This window comes from Lemur catta, chromosome 20 (genome assembly GCF_020740605.2).
Source record: "Lemur catta isolate mLemCat1 chromosome 20, mLemCat1.pri, whole genome shotgun sequence".
In the NCBI taxonomy this organism is placed as follows: Eukaryota; Metazoa; Chordata; class Mammalia; order Primates; family Lemuridae; genus Lemur; species Lemur catta.
The window spans coordinates 22,928,156-22,939,601 of NC_059147.1; the positions used below are offsets into that span (position 1 = coordinate 22,928,156).

The following is an 11,446-nucleotide window of genomic DNA, read 5'->3' on the forward strand; positions in this document are numbered from 1 at the left end:
AAAAGAAAGAAAATACAAATTAAAAATTTTATTGCTATTAATACCTATTATGTTATCCAAATATCACATAATATACTGGTAAGTACTATATACCAAAGAATCTTAGTCTTATTAGATGACTCACATTTATACCAGCTTGGCAAAGACACAGGCATCTATCCTCTATACTTTGATAAAAGAAACGAGTTGGGTAAGGTAGTCATGCATGTAAGATTTCAAAGGGAACATATTTCAGCCAACATCAGCTCCAAATGTATATACTATAACATAAGAAAAATAGGGCTACTCCTTTGCATCTCAGGGATTTTAAGGGAAGATCAAATAAACTAATTAGACTACCATCCCATCTCATTTCCAGAAGAGCATTTAGGTTACAGGAAATAAACAAGTTATTACTACTGTTAACAATACTCTCTAAAAACTTCCATCTAGTATCTATCAGTATCCTCTTCAGGCCACTCTCTGCTTTGTAGAAGAAAGTAAGCCAAGTTGTTTGTTATGTTTCTATATCGTTTCCATAGCAAAGGTCTGTGCCTGCTTAATTTAACTAAAGCTGGAGGGTTAAAGCCTGAAAGTCACTACAGGACAGACTACAGCAACTTCAATAAAAGGAGTTCTATTACCAGTTCTGCTAAATTACTTGGGGGCAGGGAATCTGAATATACTAGACACATGATGGACCAGTCCTGGTGGTCCACACCTGTAATCCCAGTACTCTAGAAGGCTAAGGCAAGAGGACTGCTTGATGCCAGGAGTTTGAGACCAAGCTGAAAAAAAATTAGCTGGGCATGGTAGTATGTGCCTATAGTCCTAGCTGCTCAGAAGCTGAGGCAGGAGGATCTCTTGAGCCCAGGAATTAGAGGTTGCAGTGAACTACCATTATACCATGGTACTGTAGCCTGGGTGACAGAGTGAGACTCTGTCTCTTAAAAAAAGAAAAAGAAAAAAAAGAAGCATGACAATACATTGTAGAGATACTACTAAAAATGCAAAATTAAATTTTTATAACATAAATTTCTTAAAACTGAAAATGTGTATATAGCAACATTGTATAAAGAAATAATCATCACCTAGAAATGGATCTTGGTGGTGTATGATAAAATATAAAGTCTAAAAATGAAAAAGAACTACAAACTTCATTTTTCAAATTTCAGTAACTTTTGGGGTAAGACAAAAAATATTTATGCCTCAATAAAACTTATCATTGTTGGTGCAGTGGCTCACATCTGTAATCACAGGACTTTGGGAGGCCGAGGTAGGAGAATACCTTGAGGCCAGGAGTTTGAGACCAGCAACACAGTGAGACCCAGTTTCTACAAAAAAGAAAAAAATTAGCCAGGAGTGTTGGCACAGGCCTGTAGTCCCAGCTACTCAGGAGGCTGAGGCAGGAGCATCACTTGAATCTAGGAGTTAGAGGTTACAGTGAGCTATGATTGCACCACTGCACTCTAGCCTGGGCGATAGTTCAAGACCAGCAAGACCCTGTTTCTAAAAAAAATTTTATTTATTTTATTTTTTATTTTTTTCTATATTTAGTAGAGACAGGATCTCACTCTTGCTCAGGCTGGTCTCGAACTCCTGAGCTCAAGTGATCCTTCTGCCTCGGGCTCCCAGAGTGCTAGGATTACAGGCGTGAGCCACTGAGCCCAGCCTAAAAAAATTTTTTTAAATTAGCTGGGCATGGTGGTACATGCCTGTAGTCCTAATTACTCAGGAGGCTGATCCCACCACTGTACTCCAGCCTGGAAGACAGAGTGAGACCCTGCCCCACCACCCCAAATCATGTAAAACAAAATTCAGAAAGTTAAGACCTATAAAAATTTCTTCCAATCATGGTAATACAAAATGTGTGTTTTTACCAAAGAATTCCAATAAGATCTACTGACTCCTTAATGAAACAGACAATCCTCCCATATTTGGATAAATACTAAAAAGTAAAATAATCTGATTAAATACTCATTGAAGACTATGTTAAAATCCTTAAAGATTAATTTCCCAGCAACAAGTACACAATTTGGTTGTGTTTAGACTAAACTGCATCTATCTCTCACTTGTGCATTCTAAAGACACTACGGAGTCTATCCCCCTTCCCCAACATAAAAACATTGTGAATGTGTAAAACCCCCCAAAATCACTGGGAACTTGGAAGGATATTCTTAACATTGCTACATAATTCTATAGTCCCTAACTATAAACTATAAAAGGGAATGAGACTATATATCTATCAGTTCAATTTATTTATTTTTATTTCATTATTTTGTAGAGACAGGGTCTCGCTCTGCTGCCCAGGCTGGAGTGCAGTGGTGCAATGACAGCTCACTGCAGCCTCGAACTCCTGGGCTCAAGTGATTCTCCTCCCTTCCGAGTAGCTGGGACTACAGGCACCTACCACCACACCTGGCTAATTTTTTTAGTTTTTATAGAGACTGGTTCTTGCTATGTTGCCCAGGCTGGTCTCAAACTCCTGGCGTCAAGTGATTCTCCTACCTGGGCCTCCCAAAGTCCTGGGATTACAGGCCTGAGCCACCATGCCAGGCTATCAGTCCAATTTAATAATAAAGGAACATTCAGTCTCTATTATACTTTATTGTAAAGTCACCACATTACAGAAAACACAAGCAAGAAGTAGACACTGGCAGTATGGTTCTTTTCTCATATCATTAAAATAGAAAAGGAGTCTGCAAGAAGAGTCAATTGATAACACCCAATACCTATTCATGAATTAAAAAGGCAAAAATAAAAACCTCCCAGCTAATTAGGATAAAAGAACATCCTTAGGCCGAGCATGGTGGCTTACAGGTGTAAGTCACCTGTTACCCTAGTACTTTAGGATACAGAGGCACAAGGATCGCTTGAGGTCAGGAGTGTAACACCAGCCTGAGCAACACAGCAAGACCTTGTCTCTACAAAAAAATACAAAAATTTGCCAGGTGTGGCAGCATGCACCTGTAGTCCCAGCAGACCGAGGAAGGAGGACTGTTTCAGTTCAAGAGTTTGAGGTTGTAGTTATTAGCTACGATGATACCACTGCACTGTAGCCCAGGTAACAAAGCGAGACCCTGTCTCTTAAAATAAAACAAAAAGAAGAAAGAAAGAAAAAGTATAAACTGGTACAGCTACTTTCTAAAATCAGCAATTCCATTCCTGACCATGCACCCAAAAAAGTGAATGCTTTGTCCACCAAAAGTCATGTTAAACTAACAAACAAAAACACACATATAGAACACCTTTATTCCAATATTTATTCCATAAATATCCAAAACTGGATGCAAATCAAATGTCTATGAAAGGACAACAGATTAAAAAAAAAGTAGTAAATTCATACAACAGAATAACACATAGCAAGAAAAACTACAAAAAACCCCACAAAATTGACGAATCCCAGTCACAAAGTTGAATAAAAGAAGCTAGACACAAAATAGGATACACTATACCTGTAAATTTTAAGATTTTTCTTTTTACTTATTTTTACTTATTTTTCTTTTTACTTATTTTTCTTTTATTTTTAGTTGACCTGTCATAATTGCACATATTTATGGGGTACAGAGGGATGTTTTGATACATGTATACTATATGTAATAATCAAATCAGGGTAGTCAGGATATCCACCACCTCAAACATTTATCATTTTTTTGTGTTGGGAACATTCAAAATCTCTTCTAGCTTTTTGAACATAAACAATAAATTATTAAGTATACTCATTCTACAGTGCTATAGAACACTAGAATTTATTCTTCCTGTCTATCTGTAATTTTGTATCCATTAACCAATCTCTCCCTATCCTCCCCTTACCCCTATACTTTCTCCCTCTAATAACCAAAATTCTACTCTCTACTTCTATGAGCTCAATTTTTTTTCTGCTTCTTGGGTGAGAACATATGGTATATATCTCCCTGTGCCTGATTTATTTCACGTAACATAGTGTCCTCCAGGTTCATCCATGTTGCTACAAATTACAGGATTCCATTCTTTCTTTATGGCTGAATAATATTTTATTGTAAGTTATATCACATTTTCTCTATCCATTTATCTGCTGATGGATATTTAGGTTGATTCCATATCTTGGCTATTGTCAACAATGCTGCAATAAACATGGGGTATAGATATCTCTTCAATATACTGATTTTCTTTCCTTTGGACAAATATCCAGTAGTGGGATTGCTAGATCATATGGTAGTTCTATTTTCAGTTTTTTGAGCAACCTGCATAGGGTTTTCCATAATAGCTATACTAATTTATATTCCCACCAACAGCATATAAGAGTTCCCTTTTCCTCTCATCCTCACAAGTATTTGTTATTTTTTGTCTTTTTGATAAAAGCCATTCTCATTGGAGTGAGATGATATCTTACTGTTTAGATTTGCATTTCCCTGAGTTAGAGATGTTGAACATTTTTTCATATACTCATTGACTATTTGTATGTCTTCTTTTGGGAAATATCTATTCAAATCCTTTGCCCATTTTTAACTGGATTATTTGTTTACTTGCTGTTGAGTACCCTGTACATTTTAAGTATTAGTCCTTTGTTGGATGAATGGTTTGCAAATATTTTCTGTCATTCTACAAGTTGTCTCTTCACTCTGTTGATTGTTTCCTTTGCTGTGCAGAATCTTTTTACTTTCACATAGTCCAATTTGTCTATTTTTGTTGCCAGTGCTTTGTAGTCTTACACATAAAATCTTTGCCTATACCACTGTCACAAAGAAAAGTTTTCCCCTATGTTTTCTTCCAGTAGTTTTACAGTTTCAGGTCTTACATTTAAGTCTTTAATCTATTTTGAGTTGACTTTTGTATATGATAAGAGATATGGGGTCTAGTTTCATTCTTCTACACATAGATATCCAGTTTTCACAGCACCACTAATTAAAGAGGGTGTCCTTTCCCCAATGCATGTTCTTGGCATCACTGTCGAAAATCAATTGGCTGTAAATACATAGATTTATTTCTGTGTTTTTATTTTGTTCCATTGTTCTGTGTCCGTTTTTACAATACTGTACTGTTTTGGTTACTATCACTTTGCAGTATATTTTGAAGTCAGGTAATGTGATATCTCCACTTTTGTTCTTTTTGCTTAGTAATGGTTTGGCTATTCACAGGGTCTTTTGGGGTTCCATTTTAGGAATTCTTTTTCTATTTCTGTGAAGAATGTCATCAGTATTTTGATAGGGGTTGTACTGAATCTGTAGATTGCTTTGGGTAGTGTGGTGCTATAAGATATATATATGTGTGTGTGTAGTCCTAGGTACTGGGGAGGATGAGCCAGGAGGATCACCTGAGCCCAAGAGTTTGAGGTTGCAGTGAGCTATGAATGTGCCACTGCACTCTAGCCCACATGACAAAGGGAGATCCTGTCTCAAAAAGGAAAAGAGACCTGAATAGACATTTCTCAACACAAAACATACAAATGGTTAACAGGTATATGAAAAAATGCTTAACAGCACTAATCATCAGGAAAATGTAAATTAAAACCACAATGAGATACCATCTTGTACCTGTTAGAATGGCTATTATCAAAAAGACAAAAGATAATAAGTGTTGGCAAGGATGTGGAGAAAAGGGAACCCCGGCACACCACTGTAGAAATACAAATTGGTATAGCCATCACTGAAAACAGTATGAAGGTTCCTCAAAAAATTAAAAATAGAACTACTGTATGATCCAGCAATCCCACTACTAGGTATAGATCCAAAGGAAATGAAATCAGTATGTTAAAGAAGTATCTGCACTGCCTTATTTTTTACAGCACTATTCATAATAGCCATGATATGGAATCAACTTAAGTGTCCATCAATGGATGAATAGATGAAGAAAATGTGGCATATATACACAATGGAATACTATTTCATCATAAGAAAGAAGAAAATCCTGTGATTTGTGACAATATGGATGAACCTCAAGGATATTATATTAGTGAAATAAGCCAAGGACAGAAAAACAAATATCACAATATTTCATTTGTATGTGTAATCTAAAAAAGGTGATCTCATAGCAGTAGAGAATGCAATGGTGGCTACCAGGGGCTGAGAAGAGTGTTGGGGAGATGTTCAAAGGATACAAAATTTTAGTTAGTTAGGAGGAATAAGTTCAAGATATCTATTGTAAAACATGGCGGCTATAGTTAACGATATATCATATTCTTGGAAAATGCTGAGAGTGGATGTTAAGTGTTCTCACCATAAAAATTATAGCTATGTGAAGTAATACATATGCCAATTAGCTAGATTTAGTCATTCTACAATGTATATATACTTAAAAACAATAGGTAGTACATGGTAAATACACACAATTTTATCTTTCAATTAAAAAAATGTTTTTAAAAGAAAGAAAAAAACAAATTTGAAGAAATCCTATAGCCTAAGTATGCAGATTAAAATAGAGTTTTTGGTAAATATATAAATGATCCTACATCCTGCTCTAGACTCTTTGACAGAGGCAAAATAAGGGTCACTACGGCTTACTTACCATCTTCCAGAACTCTGTGTTGTACTAGAGGAACAAGCCACACTCATGAGTATATGATACACATGGAAATACTTAGGCCGGGCGCGGTGGCTCACGCCTGTAATCCTAGCACTCTGGGAGGCCTAGGCGGGTGGATCGCTTGAGCTCAGGAGTTTGAGACTAGCCTGAGCAAAAGCGAGACTCCGTCTCTACTAAAAATAGAAAGAAATTATCTGGCCATCTAAAATATATATAGAAAAAATTAGCCGGGCATGGTGGCGCATGTCTGTAGTCCCAGCTACTCGGGAGGCTGAGGCAGAAGGATTACTTAAGCCCAGGAGTTTGAGGTTGCTGTGACATAGGCTGATACCACGGCATTCTACCCCAGGCAACAGAGCGAGACTCTGTCTCAAAAAAAAAAAAAAAATTAGAAGCACCAAGCAGTAATCATTCAATACATGGGAGGTAAGGCTCAAAAAAAAAAAAAAATCACAATAAATAATAAGAAAATATATTCAAGCATCCAGAGAAAAGAATACAGATATGGAGGATAGACAAAGACAAGTAAACATCTAAAAAATAAACTGAAGTAAATGACAAAACAAATGGAACAAGAAATATATATATAGATACACAATACAGAAAAATTTTCTGGCATGAAGGAATAAAGAATCTCAGATTGAAAGAGAACATCTTAAGTACTGGGAAAGACTGACAAAGAACCATCAACATCCAGACATACTCTGGTCAAGTTAATCATTTCAAGTATTACAAAATAATTCTTCCAGCAACAAGAAGTAAGTCATTCACAAGGAGAATATAAAAATACTGATGACACCGGAAGTGTTAATCTCCCCTTGAGAAGGGAATCAGTTGTTTCTTTTGTTGTTTTTTTTTTTAAGAGACGGGGTCTTGCTATGTTGCCTAGGCAGGAGTACAGTGGCTATTCTCAGGCATGATCACTGCACACTACAGCCCCAGTAGCTGGGACTACAGGCACGCACCACTGTTCCCAGCTCAGTTTTTTTTTGTTATTGTTAAGAGACAGGGTCTAGCTCTGTTGCCTAGATTGGGGTGCACTGATACGATTATATCTCACTGTAACTTCGAACTCCTGGGCTCAAGCAATCCTTCCACCTCATCTTCCCAAGTAGCTAGGACTACAGGCATGTGCCACCACTCTTAGCTAACTTTTTTGTTTTGTTTGTTTGTTTGTTTTGAGGTCAAACCACTTTATTGAGGGGAATTGGAGACAGGGAACAAAGAAGGGCATAGAATGATGAGATCTGTTGTTTTCGGCCAGGCAGGGACCTCCCTGCTTTGCAGAGGCGGAAAAGGGCTCAGCTAATTTTTAAAACATTTTTTTGTAGAGACAGGGTCTTGCTATGATGCCTAGACTGATCTTGAACTCCCAGCCTCAAGTGATACTCCCACCTGGGGTTCCCAAAGTGCTGGGATTACAAGTATGAGCTTCCATGCCTGGCCCAGCTCTGTTTTTAATTAAAGGAAAACTGTGGAAACAAACCATGAGGACCCCCAAAAGACTTTTCATTTATGCACTTGTAAATAATTTCTCCCCTGGAAGGTCAAGTCAAAGAGACAGGAAACTAAGCAAAGAACTTGCTTCCTTAATCAAACTGAAATAAACTCATTTAAAAACAAAATATGACTCTAATAACACATGGCAAAATTCATATGTTTTGATTTCCTGACATTTCTTAATACAAATCATGGTAAAACCCATCTAAAATGTAAATCTTTGTAAAGAACTATGAAGTATGTTTAGAAAATAATCATAAAGCATGGCTCAGATAAAAGATGACCATTCATGAATTGTATTTGTTGAAAATCACTTCAGTATAATTAGTTTCTCTACTACAGTACTCAATGCCATAAGACAACAGGAAAAAATTTCTACACAGTTCTGAAAGAGAAAAATAGGTGACTCAAGATTATTATACACAGCCATTCTGATGTTTGAGTATATAACATACAAAAGACATTCTCAAACCTCAAAGAATCCAAGGAATATAGAATCCAAAACCCTTCTTAAACAAAAAACAAAAAAATTTAACAATGAAATAAATAAAAAAGCACTAGTAGTAAGCATTGAATCCAGTTAGATAGAGGACTAGTGGGTGGGCTGTAGCTCGAAAAGGAAAAAATAGTATATCAACAAAATTCAAGAGGTAGAGTAGAAAAGGGGAAGGAAGTTTAAGAGAGACAATTACACCTTATTTTTCAGAGCAAGGAGTCAATTCATACCATCTAAATCTGAAACAATGAGTTCAATCTCTCAATAATTTATTTAATCTCTTTTTCTGGCCTTAGATCTTTTAGGAACTCTTTTTTTTTTTTTTTTTTTTGAGACAGAGTCTCACTTTGTTGCCCAGGCTAGAGTGAGTGCCGTGGCGTCAGCCTAGCTCACAGCAACCTCAAACTCCTGGGCTTAAGCGATCCTATTGCCTCAGCCTCCCAAGTAGCTGGGACTACAGGCATGCGCCACCATGCCCGGCTAATTTTTTCTCTCTATATATATATTTTTAGTTGTCCAGATAATTTTTATTTCTATTTTTAGTAGAGACGGGGTCTCACTCTTGCTGGTCTCGAACTCCTGACCTCAAGCGATCCACCCACCTCGGCCTCCCAGAGGGCTAGGATTACAGGCGTGAGCCACCATGCCCGGCCCAGGAACTCTTAAAATGAAGAACAGTATCTAAGATTCAGTCGTTCTTACTTACTCTTACTTTAGTTTCATTTTTGTATGTACTATCCAAGTAAAATTAAAGTTAATATTATGTTATGATTAAAAACTTTATATATGACATATTATAATTTTTAAAACTTCACTTTAGTTTTATTTTCTTCTAATAAATTCAAATAAAAAATTTTATATTTTAATTACAAAAATGTTCAGTATAATCCTACTCTTAAAAAATTCACTCATTTTTCTAGTTGTCTATTTAATCTTTCACTAAATATATACACAGAGAATTATCTAGAATGTTAAATGTTAACACTGTTTATTTCTAAGAGGGCTAGATTGGATAATTTATTGCTTTATTTTTTCTACTTTTCTGTATTACTTAAATTTAAAATGAGCATATTCATAAATACAATACAGTAACCTCTCTTTTTTTTAAATCAAAAAAACAGCTATCTCTTCCTGGAAATTACTCTCCAAAAAAAAACCCAAAACAAACAAAAACAAAACAACCACCAAAAAAAACCAGCCATCTCACCAGTGTAAACTTTCCCTAGAGTTTCCCCAGCTGGAGAGTCAGTCCAGGAAGAATATCTTTTAGCCTGGCAAAGAAAATTCAGTGCTGAAGTGTGGCCATAACAACAAGCACACAAAACAACAGAGGTCTCTAGTTTTTGAGTTTTCTCTTTTGGACTCTGTAGTACCTAACTGAATAGAACTGTCTAACCATTAACAGGTATATGGTATCTGCAAAACAAGCCCCAAGTCTCATACCTTCACAATAGGATGTCCCCCAGTAGATGCTTTTACTGCCCCTCGGCTACCTTCAGTTTCATAATGGGCTCGGTGATGAGTTTTAGGTTGCACTTCTATTTTCAGTTCACATTGTCCAAAATGAGTTGGTAAAGGCCAGTCTAGTGGAGGTAATGAAGATGTGCTATAAACAAAACACATAAATATGCATTTCATCATGCTATATTATTGCCAAGCAGTGATTCAAATCACTTCTTTGCCAGCAGCAACATCTCTTCCTGTGATCTTTGAAACAAAGTATTCCAAAATAAAACTTCATTTAGTAAATTATAACTCTGGTTATGGTGGATGCTTAATAATTCTTTAATCTGAATAATAAAATCTGTTTTATCTACTTTTTGCTTTCCCATTTTTTTTTGAAAAGGACAAATTCTAACAATTTGTAAAACTGTTACTTTCTCCACTATGCATAGGTAATTACAAAAATAACCAAAAGAATAATTTAATTTCTTAAAGCAAAAGTATACATCTCTGTGTATGTCTATCAGTATCTTTCCAAGTACCTAAAAGTCTCTCTCTCTGTCTCAGTATCCCTCTCTCTCTCCCTAGTAGGTACCTGTGGTGGTGCTCAGTCTATTGCACACGTTGCTTCCCCCACTTGCTCCTGATCGCTCTTTTCCCTGTATCTCTGAAAAATTGCTTATGTTCAGCAATATATTGCAATCTGAGGTAAAAATTTAAGTTCAGTACAATACGTAGCTGAAAAAATAGCCTATCACTGTAGCATCTCTAAAAGTCTATTTTTTAAAACTTGGTCAATAAGACAATTTAAATACCTTAAAAGCCCAAAGGTTCAATTATATATATTAACATTAAAAATATGGAATAGAGCCAGGTGTGGTGGCTCACGCCTATAATCCTAGCACTCTGGGAGGCCAAGGTGGAAGGACTGCTTGAGCTCAGGCAATTGAGACCCAGTCTCTACCAAAAAAATAGAAGAATTAGCCGGGTGTGGTGGCCATGCCTGTAGTCCCAGAGGCAGGAGGATTGCTTGACCTCAGGAGTTTGAGACTGCTGTGAGCTAGACTGATGCCACCGCACTCTAGCCCAGGTGACGGAGCAAGACTTTGTCTCAAAAAAAAAAAAAAAAAAAAAAAAAGAATAGAAAAGAAACAACTTATATATGTCTACAGGTCAAATAAAATTTCTAAATTATTTCATTGCTTCCTTCAATGCCCTAACCCTAACTCTAAGTCATTCTACTGTGAAGCTCAAAGGTATTAATTTTTTTTATTATATTGGCATTAAACAGAAAAAGGTATTAATTTGTATTAGTCTGAAACAACTCAACTTCGTCAACTCTCATTTGATTCTGTACTTGTTCTGTAGGCTTAATCAAAGCCCTAGAAAAAGTAAGATAAATTTCAGAAGCAGAGCAATGGGTTTAAAGGTGTCTTTGATACTGTAACTCCACACTGTATTTTTCTAAAGATCAACATTCAGATATAGTCACATTAATGAAAAAAGCATTTAAAATTAAAAACCTAA

At 36.2% G+C, this 11,446-nt stretch overlaps 1 protein-coding gene across 3 annotated transcripts in view; it reads right to left on the minus strand.

The window, feature by feature from the left end:
- Positions 1–11,446, minus strand: part of NFATC3 (nuclear factor of activated T cells 3) — a 110,804-nt gene that overhangs the window by 65,719 nt on the left and 33,639 nt on the right. For 2 of the 3 annotated variants that reach the window (XM_045533428.1, XM_045533430.1), the window contains exon 3: positions 9,920–10,082. In XM_045533428.1, coding sequence (XP_045389384.1) covers positions 9,920–10,082 — 163 coding nt within the window. The remainder of the gene's footprint in view (positions 1–9,919; positions 10,083–11,446) is intronic. The other variant, XM_045533431.1, reaches the window with a different exon arrangement.